General features: G+C 41.6%; 1 protein-coding gene across 4 annotated transcripts in view; it reads left to right on the top strand.

The window, feature by feature from the left end:
- The window catches only part of GUCY2C (guanylate cyclase 2C), a 114,652-nt gene that overhangs the window by 34,790 nt on the left and 63,653 nt on the right, over nt 1-16,209 (top strand). For all 4 annotated transcript variants that reach the window (XM_036864668.1, XM_036864669.1, XM_036864670.1 and 1 more), the window contains exons 4-6: nt 11,096-11,208; nt 12,555-12,619; nt 15,418-15,633. In XM_036864668.1, coding sequence (XP_036720563.1) covers nt 11,140-11,208; nt 12,555-12,619; nt 15,418-15,633 — 350 coding nt within the window. In that variant the 5' untranslated portion in view covers nt 11,096-11,139. The remainder of the gene's footprint in view (nt 1-11,095; nt 11,209-12,554; nt 12,620-15,417; nt 15,634-16,209) is intronic.

Below are 16,209 nucleotides of genomic sequence, written 5' to 3'. Positions count from 1 at the left end.
TCTCAAAACATATTCATGTTTGTTTATTCACCCATTGGTTGATGTCAGGCCAAGTAATATTCTTTGAGCATGAGTAGCCAGGTTGGAGCTCTGTATCAGCTTTCTTTCTTTCTTTTTTTATTGAAGTATAGTTGATTTACAGTGTTTCAGGTATACAGCAAATTGATTCAGTTGTGACACAAAGTGATTCAGTTGTGTCTTTTTCACATTCTTTTCCATAGGTTATTACAAGATATTGAATATAGTTCCCTGTGCTATACAGTAGGTCCTTGTTGTTTATCTATTTTATATATAGTAGTGTGTATCTGTTAATCCCAAATTCCCAATTTGTCCCTCCCCCCTGTATCAGCTTTCTTAAGTAAACCACACCCCGAGTGCAACTTGTACTACTTTTGGTGTTTGATGTTTTAAGGTAATTGACAAGTTCTCTAAGGACAGAATTTTTTTAGGTTTCTTTGTTATTCCCTGGTGTATTATAGCAGTCTCCCCACAGCAGATTTCTTAGTAATTTGCTTTGTTTAAGATTTCCAACAGTTTTTGTATGTATTTTATCAGATTACGTAACATTTAATTAAGGACATAATTTAATAAGTATGTTTGGCAAATTTGGGCGCAAACACAAGGGACCCTTGGTAAGCAAATGACTTACCCTGAAGGAGCAGAAGTATACACGTCCACTGGCTGCAGGCATTCAGGGTGTATTTCAGCTAATCTGGTGAGTCTATTAAATCATCCATTCAGAAATACTCTAATGTACAACATGATGGGTACCACTAACACTGCTATATGATATATAGGAAAGTTGTTAAGAGAATAAATTCTACGAGTTCTTATCAGAAGGAGAATTTTTTTTCCTTTATTCTTTCCTCCTTTTTTTTCTTTTTATTGTATTTATATGGCAAGATGGATATTAGTTGAACCTATTGTGGTAATCATGTCACAATATATGTAAAGCAAACCATCATGCTGTATGCCTTAAACTTATACAGTGATGTATGTCAAGTATTTCTCACTAACACTGGAAAAAGAGAAGTACTTTACTTTACTGTAGCCATTTTTCCTCAATAAATCCAGATCAGAATCTCTACTTTTGTGCTTATTTAAAAAACTACTTTCATGTTTTAGTTCTATCAGTTACATTAGTTCGTAAAATCCCTTTTGAAAAACTCACTTTTGCATCTGCACTGAGATAGGGAGAGAGGAACCCTAGGACTGCTACAGACTGTAGAGATGCCAAGTATTCTGATAGGCCTGAAGGTGAGCAGGGGATCTTAATGAGAAGCATACAAAAGAGACCCGAAGTCTTGCCAGAAACGAAAGAGTGGCACATGCAGGTGACCTGCCCAGCCGCCCCTTCCCATGTGGCGTAATTTCCCTTTTTTTCTCATATCTTTAGGGCTTTTGTGTTCTACTGAAGAGTATATCTCATAAATCTGCCAACTCAGTGTTCCATTATTTGTTTTTGACCCTTGAAACTTTCCCAGCAGAACCTGCCTCTCTTTAATCATGATCTATGTGCTGGTAGTTTTACAACATAAAGAAGATACATAATGTTTGCCTTACAGAATCCAGGAAGGACTGCCATCTTGTTCCTTCCCTTTTGAAAGTCTTCCTGGTTCCATGCTGTAACCAAAGGGTTCCCAGAACTGCATCTGCCTTCTGTCTTCACATCTGAATTAAAAGCACCTGACAGTTACAACTTTGTGCATCCCTTGACGTGGCTTTTTTTCATTTGCAATTTGCAGACCAAATCAAAAAACAAAAACAGTCTACTCTTTCTCCTACCACAGGAAGTGGGAATAGCAACATATTAACAGAGCACCAAGTTTGAGTCCACAGTGGCCACCAAATGTGCAACATATAAAATCGTTACCTGTAGCAAAGGTTAATCACCGTTGTGATGGCCGTGTGCCTCTCTGCTGCCTGCTGTTCCATTCTTCCTAACGTCCACTAAAAGTATCCAGGGGCACCCACTCCTGACCACTCTCAGTCACTCATCACCACGTACCCCCTCATAAAATAACCCCAGTGCCTTCCTTCTGAATCAAAGCTGAATCCTATGAAGTCTGAGCATCTACTGTCCTCCCTCCGGGAGACACTAGATTTGAACCCACCTTATTCCACATCACTCATCCCCCCAGACATGGGTACTTGGTGTCATATCTTCTCTAGCCTTTTTTCATCCCCATATTGCTACGCCATGCTCAACACATGCCCCAGTATCCTGTATCTCTTCATGGACTGTTCCGTACACCTCATGGCTAGGTTGGGAGAAGGAGGGGTGATGTGTTAGGGATGGGGCACACAGAGGTACAAAGGCTCTAGTAACATTTTATATCTTAGGCTGTAATGTATGTACATGAGTGTTCATTTTATTATTCTTTTAATTTGTATATATTCATTGTAGATATGCCTTTACATGCATGATCTACTTCATAATTTAAAAATTTTTAAAAAAACACCTCTGTTCCCTTGAGGCATGTACCATCTAGCCAGGATACTCTCTATCCCATTTCATCAACCACTGTCAGTTACTGAAGTCCTGGATGTTCTCCCTGGTTTATTCCTCCCCAACAAGGGCCTGCTATCAGTCTGGTTGATTTTCATACCCAGGAGGTGACCTGTCCAACAAACTGGACTCTGAGTTCCTGAAACTCCTCTGTTCAAAAACATTTTCCTTCCCCCCTTCAGCCACCTTGAACTGCTCAAATCAGTAATTCAGAAAATCCACCCTCTAATGCAAACACACCCTTCCAGCTGTTTGTTTCAGCTGTCCCCTTTCCACCTCTACTTCTGCCTGCCTACTGTACCGTCATCCCTTCAAGCCTCTTCTTTTCTTTTTTTTTTGGCTGTGCCGCACAACATGCAGGGTCTTAGTTCTCCCACCAGGGATTGAACTCACAGCCTGGGCAGTGAAAGCATGGAGTCCTAACTACTGGACGACCAGGGAATTCCCTCAAGCTTCTTCTTTATGCCTTTCCTTCACTCCCCTCCTGCATGCACTTCATTCTTATTCAATTTAGATTTTATAGTCCATCTCTCCACTCTTTTGACTTTAATTTTTTTTTTTTATCCATTTGTTCTTTCATTGCACCTACCTTGAAAAACCATACCTGAATAAGCCCAACCATTCACTTTCCCGTACCTGCTCTTGGGCAGCTAAACATTGCTAGAGAAAATCATAAAGCTGGGCTGAGTAGGGCCAGTTTTCAGTCACTCATCTCCTAATCTCACCACTGACAAACAACCTTAGGACGCATCTCTTATCAGTCCTTCTCTCACTCATCACAGTAACTTTTCAAGTCCCTCCCTTCTCAAGCCTCTGACTAGCCCAGCTCTCCTTTCATTCTCAGCCAATGACTCACCTCCTTCAGAAAATAAATTTAAACACTCATACATAAACGATCTCATCTTCCAGCACAGAAGTCTAGAAATATACGTGTATATATGAAACCGAGCAGAGCCCTGCAGGGCCTTCGTGATTGCAGACCTTTCCATGTTCCCCCACTCCCACCTTTAGAAAAAAACAACCTTATTTTCCCTGGCCTGTTTCAGAAAACAGACTCAAGCAATTAATCATTTAAGGAGGGGCAAAAGCGGGAACTAAGAAAAAGCAGTCAAGCAAGGAAGGTGATAACAACTTAAGCAATAAGTAAAATTGAAGGATTAGGTCATAAAGTCCTAGTTCTCCTTGAGAAAAACAGATAACAGTGTCTGACACACATTCTTAAGTTATTTCTTACGGAAACCAGACCCCCGACCAGGTGGAAACTGCTGACCCTGAACACATAGACCGTAGACTGGTTGGAGCTGGAAAATTGATGATAAAGATTACTGAAACACCACCCTGTCACCTTACCGTCTACCAATCCAAAAAATGTCCATGAGCTGATCACACACCCTGTGACCCTCACCCCTAACACTGTCTTTAAATACATTTCTCTGAAAACCATCGGGGAGTTTGGGTCTTTGAGTATTAGCTGCTCATTCTCCTTGTTGGGTGCCCTGCAATAAACACTGTGCTTTCCTTCACCACAACCCAGTAGATTGGCTTTGCTGCGTATCTAGGTGGGTGGATCCAAGTTCTATTCAGGAACATACACAATCATCCTACAACACGTTCTTCCTTTTATAAGGAAGAGTTGTTCTTTCTGCCATGTTTGGAATCCCATTGCCTCTCACTTCTTGGAGCCATCATCATTTACGCCTCCTCTCTGACATTTGCCACCTCTCCCTCTCCACCAGCTCCTTATCAACATTTAAATAACTAACTTTCACCCTTAAAAATCCTCTCATAACCCTATCCCCACTTCTGGTTATCACTCTTTTTCTCTCCTCTGCTTCTGGTAAAAGAAGCATAATTTCTGGTTGTTTTCAATTACTGAGTGGATTTCTAGAACCAGCCTATTTTTCAGTTTTTGGTCTACTATAAAATGAGGAGAATCACAAATACTGTCCCATTCAATTTTACTAATCCCTTCTATTAATGTTTGGTTCATTGAGTACCCAGAATGCATTTCTCCTTTTACCTGGGATGAACAGTAGAACCGGCAAGGCTAAGTCAAGGGAGTGTTACACCAGGCAATTCCTGTCCTGTCCCAGGAGGTCTAGAGGCAGCCTTTCCACGATCACTCACAAGATCTCTTTCACGTCATGATCTGAGGAAGTCCATTCTCCTTGTAGGCCCTGCACTGGGGGATGCAACTCCCAGTGTAGAGGTGTGATCAGCTGGGACATGGTAGGTCACTAGAGGGCCACTCAAGTTAACTTGAAGAGTGGCAACAGCCCAGCTTTTATTAAAAAAATTTTGTAGCACAACACCGTAAATCAACTATACTCCAGTAAAATTTTTAAAAAAATTTTTGGCGGCCAACCACCATGATTGATTGAATTTATCATTTCACATATTGTATTTGGTCAGTTTTAAACTGTAAATAAAGTTACTTCTGGGGAAAATTTGTAGGGCTACTTTCTCGTGCTGTCTTCTTTTGCTATTTGATGGTTTTCTTGTAATGATTTGCTTTCAAGTTTTTTCTCTTTATCTTTTTTGTATCTACTATAGTTTTTGCTTTGTGGTTAGCTCAAGGCATGCATAAAATATCTTGTAGTTGTAGCCATCTATTTTAGGTTGATAACACCTTAACTTCAATTGCGTACAAGAACTTTGTACTTTTACTCTCCTGTCCCCACACTTTCTATATTGTGTACCCAGTAACAAATTTTTATCATTTAACTTTTATATTAAGCTTAAACATAACTTAGGTACCACCATTACAGTATTACTTTACTCTGCATTTTTTAATATATTTACCTTTGCCATGAGATTTATGCTTTCATATGCTTTTGCATTGCTGTTTAGTATGTTTTCATTTCAATTTGAAGAACTCCTTAAGCATTTCTGTAAGGCAGGTCTAGTGGTGATGAGCTATCTTAGTTTTTGCTTATCTGGGAAAGACTCTATCTCTCCTCCATTTTTAGAGGATAATTTTGCCAGGTATAATATTCTTGGTTGGCAGGGTTTTTTCTCTCAGGTACTTTGAATATATCATTGCACTGTTTCCTGGCCTACAAGATTTGGGCTGAGAAATCCACTGATAGTCTTATAGGAGTTCCATTTCATGTGATGAGTCACTTTTCTCTTGCTGCTTTCAAAATCCTAGAGCTTAGTCAACAGCTTTCCCATTCACCCAGCTGAGTGTATAAGGGGTCACTCTCGACTCCTCCCTCTCTCTAATGCCCCAAGTCCAATGAAATATCTTCTTATCATTTTACCTTTTAGATGTCTCTTGAATCCACTTCCATGGCCACTGCCCTCATCTGCCCCCCTTCACTTCTCACTTAAACCACAGAAGCAGCCTCTTAATTTGCTCCATGACCCCACTCCTGCCTCTCTCTAGGTCATTTCTTCCATGGCAGCCTAAGTGCTCGTTACAAAATTTATCTGATCATGTCCCTTTCTTGACTCTTAGTGTAAAGTTCCAAATTCCTAATGGCTCACAGGAAACCCCCTGGCCTACAGTTGCCTACTCCTCTGGCATCCTTTACTGCACTGGACTAGCTTTCTTCACTTCAGCCATACTGTATCTCTTTCAGTTCCTCAAATATCCATGCCCCCTCCCACTTCTGGGCCTTCACACAAGCTCTGTCCCAGCCTCACATGCTCTCCCTCACTTTCCATTCAGCTAACTCCTGTTCATCCTCCAGGGCTCAGCTCAAAGGATACTTTCTCAGGGATGCGTCCTGGACTTTCCAGAATAGGTTAGGTTAATCTGCCATGTGCTCCCACAGCACTCTGCACTGTTTTTCATTGTTGAGTTTAGTTATTCATAATTATTTATTTAATGTTTGTCTTTCCCACCAGAAGACATGTGTTCCATGAAGACGTTAATGTATCCATGTCATTCATGGCTGTATGCCCAGTGCCCTTCCAATGCCCCGTCAAGTCTCAATAATAGTTGCTGACTGGGTGAGTGAAACACAGATCTTCCTAGTTAAGGATTCAGTTTCAATGTGAAGGATTCAGTTTCAATGTGCAACTATAACCTAAAAGCTAATAATCTATCATATTTGTGCTTGCCTTAAACACTTTGACCTTTATTTTCCATTTTACAAAGCGTTTTTGGTATATACAATACTGCCCTCTTCCTCTTTTCCCTCTTCTCAGTGTTGTGTCACCAGTGATGTTTTTTTTATTGGGTGAGGCACAGGTAATCTCCCTGTTTATAACTCTGACCTTTCTGTGAGCAAACACGCAAAGTGAACTTTGGTTTATCTCCTACTGTAATGTAGCTGCTAATTGCCGACAGGGAGGCTGTATTCTATGGTCCACGTGACCAGTGGGGTGACCAGAAAGGAGTGTGGGGAAGAGTAGACCAAGGGACCCAGTGACAGGCTGTTCAGCTGGAGTTCCTGCTTCCCTGAAAGCCCGGAGTAAAGCAAGGAGTATGGTGCTGAGGTGAGGGAGGTCATGAAGACGCCACTGTTGGCCTTGACCTTGTGGTCACTGCTCCTCCGACCAGGGCTTTTGTTCTGGACCTCCCACGTGAGTCAGAACTGCCACAATGGCAGCTACGAGATCAGTGTCCTGATGATGAACAACTCGGCCTTCCCAGAGTCCTGGGTTAACTTGAGAAACGTGGTGAATGTGGCAATGGAAATAGTGAGACAGCGTCTGCTTGAAGCTGGTAAGAAGATGGTAACAGAATTCTCCTCCCTGTTACCACCTCTGGGGTCAAAGGGTTGCTAAGCCAAGACCTGTGTTCTTTGCCTGATCACCCAACCTTCTCTAAGGGCCTGGCCCACAGGCCTTTTCTATTTCAAGGCAATAGATCCTCAGAGAGAAGGATTTGAGCCCTACCTCAATGAGTTCCCTCATGATCTACTCTGCTTTTGGGATGGCCCTGACCCAAGTGTTCACAGCAGTGAAATGTCCCAGCTAAAACTGGATTTAACTTAACTGGATTTAAGTAGATAAAACTACTCAGCGTCAGGAAGGCATTATGTTTCCTTCTGTAGCTTCTCAGAGGCAAGATTTGGTCTGTATCTGAGATTTCACAGGGTTACCAGTCAAGAAGATGAATTAAGTAAAATTAAGTAAAGATCCAGGTGCTAAATCTTTCACTGGGATTTTTAATCCGTCTATTCACTCTTTACAGCTCTGGTGGCTGTTATTATAAGATACAGTCAATATGATAAATTTGCAATCAAATTCAGTGTTGAAGTTCTTTATTGTATCTCTTTTTGGGGGGGAAATAAGAAAATTATTTTATTTTATTTTACTTTTTAAAATGTTTTATTGAAGTATAGTTGATTTACAATGTTGTGTTAATTTCTGGTGTACAGCAAAGTCATTCAGTTATGTGTGTGTGTGTGTGTGTGTGTGTATATATATATATTCTTTTCTATTATGGTTTATCACAGGATGTTGAATATAGTTCCCTGTGCTCTACAATAGGACCTTGTTGTTTATCCATCCTATATATGCTAGTTTGCATGTATCTCTTAATTATTAAAATAAGCTATAGCAGTAGATAAAACATGTAGAATAAAGGGGAAAAAAGTCACCCCTGATAATTTCCAGCCACCTGGATATTTCCATTATCTTTTCATATGCCTCTGAGTTTCCTGTTTTTAAGAAGATAGTTGGAGGTCACTGTGGCACAGAAACAATTTTCCGTCCTTCCTATTTCATTTCACATTATTCTACAAGTGACTGTCCTAGAGCTGCATAATCTTCATAGCATCATGTGAACGAATGACCAATACCCCTTAGAGTAGATATCCTCCCAAATCATCTAATAATTCCCTATGGTAGGACATTCCATTGTTTTTAATTTCTCACGAGTATTTAAAAACTACTACAATAAACATTTTTATGTACACAGTTTTTTCCCATGCTTTGAGGTGAGATTGCCATAAGTATAATTACTGAGTCAATGAGTATTTCATACATCTTAATGGTGGTTTATGGTTCTAAGGAGAGGATGTCTTAATTTTCTCTATTTAAAATTTGTGGTAATAATAGCAATAGGTATCATAGATCATATATCATATATGTGTAATAACTGTCTTCTGTGCAATATACATTTCTTCAGTCCTTTCTGAGACTGGATTCAGATATAAATGGATGGATCTGATCTAGTGCTATAATGGAACTAGGAGGTCATTTAATAAAATCCCGTTATTAACTTGGGCAGTGTGGTATAGTGGAAAGAACATTTGATTCGAAGTCTGAGGACCTGAATTGGAGTCGCTGCCAATCTCATGTGAGCTATTTCCCTTGGTCTCCCTGAACTTGGTGTTCTTGTTTTTTGAGTACCTGTCAAGTGCTAAGTAAGATATATAATCTCTTTACTCGCCACAGCTCTGTACGACCAACACTGCTGACACTGTTTCACAGCAGAGGTTTAATAACTTTGCTGCAGTCATACAAGTTGTCTGTTTGAAATGAGAGTCAAACCCCTATCTGTCAGATTCCACAGAGTGTATCATGTCGCCACTGTAAGATCTTTACCCACCCATTGCTCATGAAAATAAGGTAGTGGAACACTGTGGTTAGAAGCAGAGATTTGGAATTGGACAGACCGTGGTTCATATTCCAGCCTCTTATCCAACCATTTATCACCAGTGACCTCACGCAAGTTACTTACATTTTCTGAGCCTCAGTTCCCTCACCTGTAAAATCACAATAAATAGTAGTTTCCTTCTGTGTGTGTGGTGTGAATTAAATGAGGAGATTCACATAAAGTACCTAATTCACTGACTAATACATAGTAAGAACTCAATAAATGGCAGTTGTTTTATTGTTGCTGCTCTTACTGTTGTGCTTGTGAAGGACGTTGATATTGTGTTTGTTGCTGTGGTGTCGGAACACGTTACCAGGCATATAAAATAAACAGTGTGGTGCATTGGTAAGATGCTGATCTCTGAACTCATATCACCTGAATCAGCATTTCTGCTCCATCGTGTACTAAGTGACGTTGAGTGAGTTACTGATTCTAAGTTCGCTCATCTCATTTGTAAAATGGAGTCAATAATGGTGAGGTTTTTAAATGGACTCAATAAGAGGAGAATTGGAAGGAGAGGTGTGTGAAAGAATAAACATTGATGCCCAGATTTCTACATTTGATGATGCGTTTTGTCAGACAGATGTTCAGGCATAGTAAACTCAAGAAGTGCAGCTTGTGAGGGAATGATAGATGTATGTTCTAAACATACTAAGCATTGTTATTTGGGAAAAAGCTTAAGACAATATACTTAAGGGCTAATTTGAAGAAAAGAAAGAGTTCAAATGTGGGTGATGTCCAAAAGGAAGAGAGCAATATTTTTCCCTAGTACTTAGGAAAGCTTTGTGGGTTTTGAAGAATACATAGGACTTGGTGGAAAACATGAAAAAAAGATTCCTTCAACCTTAGGAAATCAGCTTCCCAAGGATGTATGTGCCATGGCTAAATGTACCTGGTCCCTACCCTCCACATGCTCTCATGTGCTAAGGGGGTCCATTTCCTAGACTCCAGCATCTATATCCAGATTCACTTTGGTCCAGTCCCATCCACAAAGCCCTAGATTTGAGAGAGAGCATTCTGAGATCACCCTATATTCCAAAATGTTCCACTCACCTTCCCAGGACTGCGATCTCATGGTGTTCTGTGGGGAGTGAAAGCAAGACAGGCATGAAAACAGCACTTGGTGGGAACTGCTTGTATCTCCCCAAATCTGATTTGAAGTCATCCCATTATCTCAAAAGTGAAGCCTGACTTGAAGTCATCCCATCCCATTGTCTAGAAAGTGTTCAATACTTTCCTGAGAAATCACTTGGGATTTGGGGAGATAAAAGTAAGCAAAAACACTTCACATCACCATAATGATGAGAGTCAGCAGCTTACTACAGTACGTTCTACAGAAGTGGTTCTCAAACTTCCCATCTCAAGGCCTTTTTACACTCTTAAAACTAATCATGGGTTCTAAAGAATTTTGTTTATGTTACATTTATCAATGTTTATTATATGGGAAATTAAAACTGAAAAATGTTCAAAATATTTTCTTATTGGTGCAGTTAAAATAACAATTGTAAGAATTTGTTAACATAAATAAAATTTCATATTAGAGAAAACATACTTCTCAAACCAAAAACTAGAAGTAGGTGGGAAAAGTGGCAGAAATTCACATTTTAGCAAATCTTTAATATTAGGCTTAATAGAAAATGGTTGGATTCTCATACCTGCTTCTGCAATTAAAATGTTGCCATACTACATATTATGTAGCCTCTGGAAAACTTCACTATATGCTAGTGAATGTCTTAAAATAATAGAATAGTTTTGACCTCATGGACCTCCTGAAAGAGTCTCAAGGTGCCTCAAGGGTCTATGGCACACACTTTGGGAACCACTGCTCTATAGCGTATTGGTTCTAGAATCAGACTGCCCTATGTTCAAAACCCAGCTCCACTACCTGCCAGCTGGTAACCCTAAGCAAGTTAACTTACCTCTCTAGATCTCCTTTTTCTATAAAGGTAGAAAAATAAAATCTCATGGCTGGTGTAAACTTCCTGAGAAATAACACTAGTCTTCTCTTTCCCCTCATTTCTGGATAATAGGCCTAAATGTGACTGTGAATGCCACCTTTATCCAGTCGGAAGGTATGATTTATAAGTCCAGTGACTGCCGGAGTAGCACCTGTGAAGGCCTCGACCTACTCAGGACGATTTCAGTGAGTACCTGCCTATGCAGAGTCAGTTCACACCCTCCTGCTGCAGGAGGGCCACAGCGTGAGCTTGGGCGCTGGCCCGCCAGGATCTCTCACCTCGTCTCCAGCTATGCAGCTGAGTGATTTGGGGACCGGGTGCTCCGACTGTATCCCTGTCTATTTCCCAAGTGACAAGCACCCTCCAGGAATGCAGGAAAGCGGGGAGAACCTTAGCTATGTTCTGTCTGTACACGTTCAGTGGTATGGAGGGGAATTATTTTGTTTTCAGCTGTTTTTAGAACTTTTAAAAAATACAAATGTTGGTATTAACTGGTTTGCCTTTGTGTCCCTCAAGAAAAATCTGAGGTGCCCCATTAAAAAATATACTCTAAAGCCTTACACCGGACACCTGTTACAAGTCATCACCATATACACGGTCGCAGGTTTATTGCTTAAGGGCTGAATCTGAAACCTAACTTTAAAGTAGTAGCTGTAATGTCAATCCGTAGAAATGGGAAGAGAGAGATTCCTGCCTAGTTCCTCCTCCCAATTCCATCCCCAACCAGAGCTTTCTGGAACTGAAGAGTAGTCCAAGCTCTCTAGAGGCAGGTAGGGTGTGAGATGTCCCTTTGCTACAGAGACCTAAGGGAAGGCCGTCCAGGCAGCTGAGCACCGGCACAGATCCATGGCTCTAAAGCTCTGATCAATAACACCACATCGACCAGATTGGCCGCACTCCTGTCAGGAGGTGGTCATTCTTGATCACGGGAGGGCGAGGGGCAAGCAAGGGGAGTTTAATAAACAGGTGTGCCTCCTCCCTCTCTGTCTCCAGAGGTGGGAGGTCCCACCTCGTCCTCCAGCACCAACGATGGAATGCTCCTAATCAGTTTCCCCTTGAGAAAGAGTGGAATTAAGATCTACAGTCTCCCACCCGGCCGCACTGCGTTTTGTTCCCTCCAGCCCCGCTTTGTAGCTATCCCTAAACCCGAAACTTGCCCTGTCCCTCTACAGCACCTCCCAATCTAGCCTCTTCACCCCTTGGCCTACAGATCACTGCTGACCTGACAGTCTGCCAGTCCCTCTCCCACCAGTGGACGTCCTCCCCTTGATAGAGTCCAGGTTCACGTTCAGTCAGCTCCCCTTCAGTGGGATGCCCTCCCCTCCATCCGCAGCCTCTCCCCTCTCGGACCCCTTCATTCCTCGGCTGGCCCTCGCCCAGCCCAAGGCACGAACGTGGCTCCTTTCTGCTCTACATTCTAACATCTCGAGAGGCCCGCTTTCTAGCCTTCTGGGAGCCTTCCCCTTGCTGGTTCTTTCCTGTGCATTGATTCATAGTTTTAGGAATTGGTTGTTATTTTTTTCTCCTACAGAGGAAAAAACAGATGGGATGTGTCCTCATGGGGCCCACGTGTACCTATTCCACCTTCCAGATGTAGTAAGTAGTTTGGTTTGTTGTTTTCATGCCCCTATGAATTGAAGTCAGGACATCATATCAAGATTTAAATGATTTATCAAACAGTGGTCTAGTCAAGGCAATACAACTGAGGGTGCCAGGGCCCTCGTATTTTACAGTCTCTCTATAACTGTCATTCCCTCATCCGGGTGACTCTGCCTTTGCTCAGTGTGGGGTGGATGACAGTAGATATTCCAGTTCAGTTACTAACATCTGAGCTTGAAAAGCAAAAAGGTAGAGGTGAAAAGTTAGACTCCAGGCAGGAAACGGAAGATGGTGAACTTAGATATTTTGAGAGTTGAATAAAGGAAATCTTCCCAGAAGTATGGGCAGAATGTACCCAAACACAAAGGAAAGTGCAGCACCCTAGGGCATTAACAGGGCTCCGTTCCATCCTTAGGGCCGTAAGAATAGGGAAGGTAGCAGGGTTCTTATTTCAGAGCACTATTTGAGGATTATATGTATAACATACTAAAGTACTTTGCACAGTGCCCTTATCAGCTTAGAAAAAAAGAAAAAGCTTCCACTGTATTTAGAGTGGAAATACTTCCTGTCTTTGGGAAAATCACCCTCATCCCTTTCGATCATTTCACTCAGTGTAATTCTCCTCACTGCAAAACACTTTGTTTTGCCAGATCACCCCTCCCCCAATCCAAATCCCTCTCACATGCCTTTCTTTCACCTGTTCCATCTCCCCGTGAATCAAGGATGACCATTTGTCTGCACAGAGAAAACTATGCTGAAGGAACCCTTGCAATAGGTTTTGAAGGGTAGACATTAGACTTCTGAAATTTCTGTTGCAAAGTCTGCTTCTCACACCTCCCACTCAGCTGTATAAACAGACTCAGACGTTCACACCCACACAGACCATAGACACCCCACAGAAGCACGTCTGACCTCGTCTTCTGTCCCGAAGTGCAGACGAATACAGAATCTTACTCTTCCTTGTGCCCATTCCCAACTGTCATCTTACCTGACCATTTACTGATCTCGCTGGAGAGTGTGCCCAGAAGGAAAGGAGAAGTAGAACATTGATTCACCACTTATGAGGAACTTCCGTGTGCAAAGACACATTTTTGTTGTGTCAGAGTGGAGACAATTAAGTAAAATAGAGGACAAGGACACTGGTGACCAATACAAGGCAGAGTGGGACAGGTTCCCTTAGAGAAGTACAAGCAAGGTGCTATGGATGCACAGTGGAAGTGGTCCCTCTGGTTGGGAGAATTAAGCTTCAAGAGGAGAAAGACTTCATGAAGGAGATGGTATATGAGTTGAGTGTTGAAGAATGGGTTAAATTGTAGTGGGTAGAGATGAGGTGATAAGCATCCCAGCCAGCAGAGGGAGAAGTATATGTAAAAGCAAAGCATCAGGGAAGTGTAGAAAATTTGTGAAAGTCTGTATTAACTGGGGTGCAAGAGATGTATAGGGGAATAGTAGAGATAAAACTCCAAAAATTAGATAGGGCCATATTTGGGTGGTCATGAGTTCTAAGTGAGGGAAGGGTTTTTAATTAGATTTGCATCAGAAACCACTAAAACAGCGGGGAAGTGCCATCGGAAGCAGCTCAACTTTGGGAAGAATAATTGGCAACAGTGTATAGGAAAGGCTGGAGCCCAACAGGAGAGACTGAGGACAGGAAAGTCAACAGGGGAGGAGGAGATCCTGAACTAGCGAGAAAGCAGTCGACTTGGAATAGGAGCATCGCCTTAAAGATATTTAAAAGTAGAATCAATAGCATTTGATAACTGATTGGATATTGGAGTGTGGGACGAAAAGTAGTTGAAAAGGCTTTGAGATATCAAAACGCTAAAAGAAATGGGAAAATCAGGATAAGGAACAGTTTTGAGAAACAAAAATAAGAGACAAATTTCACCGTGACCATGAGGAGTTTGAAATGCAAGCAGGACACCCAAGTGAAACCTTTCAGTGGAGCACCAAAGATGGAAGGGGAGGTCATTTTCCTCCCTTTATCAAATACATCTTAAGCATCTACACATAAAGCAGGCAGACCGGAAATGCTGCGGTGAACAAGCTGGGCGTGATTCCACCTTTGTGGCGCTTGCAGTCTGGTGGAGGAGACAGATATTAAACAGGTTCTCACCCATGATTCCTGGTCTTAGTTATCAAGGAAAGCTCTCCTGATGGATAAAGAGATGTTTAATTAAGGACCTGATGGATGAGTAAGTATCAACCAGGCAAAGACAGAGGGGAACAGCATTTCTGGCATCTGTAAAGACCCTGGTAGAAAATAAAGCTTGCTATGTTTAAGGGACCACAAGCAGACCCGTGTGCCAGGCAGCGGAAGGAAAACAGTAAGGTCCTCAGGTGATGTCTGTCTCAAAGGCCGTCCGTAGAAGAGCTGGAAATAAGGCAATGCACAGAGGGAAGCTGCAGAGGGCATCTTCTGGGCTTTACAACATTTGTAGTAGCTATGGTGGCCCATTTTCTATTTTTTCTCTGCCCTACTCCCCGAAGTCCATATGTCCTAGCCTAGATGTTAGGACAACCCAAATGACAACTCATTTTAGAATAAATCGAAGTAACCAAGCCACATATACAAGAAAACACCCAGAGTATGCTTAGAACGTAGCATACGTTCAGTAAATACTGTTTTAGATTCACCTGTGAGGGACAGACCTATATACGTCGAACACCTGCTTGAGTGACCCTGTTTCATTTTTGTTATTTATACCCACACGCTGAAACAGCTTAAAGAGGGATCTTATTTGTACTACTTAGGTTAATCCTGATATTGGTTTCTTTCTCACCTCTTGGCATAGCCTTGACACAGATTTGAAGTATCCCATGATTTCAGCTGGAAGTTTTGGATTGTCGTGTGACTACAAAGAAACTTTAACCAGGCTGATGACTCCAGCTAGGAAGTTGATGTACTTCTTGGTTGACTTTTGGAAGGTCGATTATTTTCCATTCAAAACTTTTTCCTGGAACACTGCCTATGTTTTCAAGAATAGTACCGAGTCTGAGGACTGTTTCTGGTAAGCAGGACCATTAATATCCTTCTGGCACTTAGCAGGGAGAGAAGCCATAAACCCTCAGCAGGCCACTAGTTATTATCAGACATGCCTTCCATGAATAGTAGCATTGGGAGTGGAAACCAGCCCACTTTCTTACACACAAATGGTACATAGCTTACATTTAATTGATTTCATTCTTAAGCTGTAGATATATTTAGATAAGGCTGTTTGTTACTCCTATTTGAACTAGATATATTAAGCATAGCTCTCTGAAGTAGATACCCATTAACTTTAGGTCAAATTGCAATTTCACTTGGAAGTGTACAACACTTCACTGATTCCATGATCTAAATCAGTAGCAGCCGGTAAAAATGTCTTTTTTTTTTTTTTAACAGCAACTTTCTTTGAGTCCTTACTTTTTGCCAAACATTGCACTAAGCACTTTCTTTTTTTTTTTTTATTGGAGTAAAATTGCTTTACAATGTTGTGTTAGTTTCTGCTGTACAATTAAGTGAATCAGCTATATGCATGTCTATATCCCCTCCCTTTTGGACCTCCCTCCCCCGCTCCCTCCCACCTAGGTCATCACAGAGCACC

Source organism: Balaenoptera musculus, chromosome 10 (genome assembly GCF_009873245.2).
Source record: "Balaenoptera musculus isolate JJ_BM4_2016_0621 chromosome 10, mBalMus1.pri.v3, whole genome shotgun sequence".
Classification (NCBI taxonomy): domain Eukaryota; kingdom Metazoa; phylum Chordata; class Mammalia; order Artiodactyla; family Balaenopteridae; genus Balaenoptera; species Balaenoptera musculus.
This window is presented reverse-complemented; position numbering and strand designations above follow the sequence as displayed.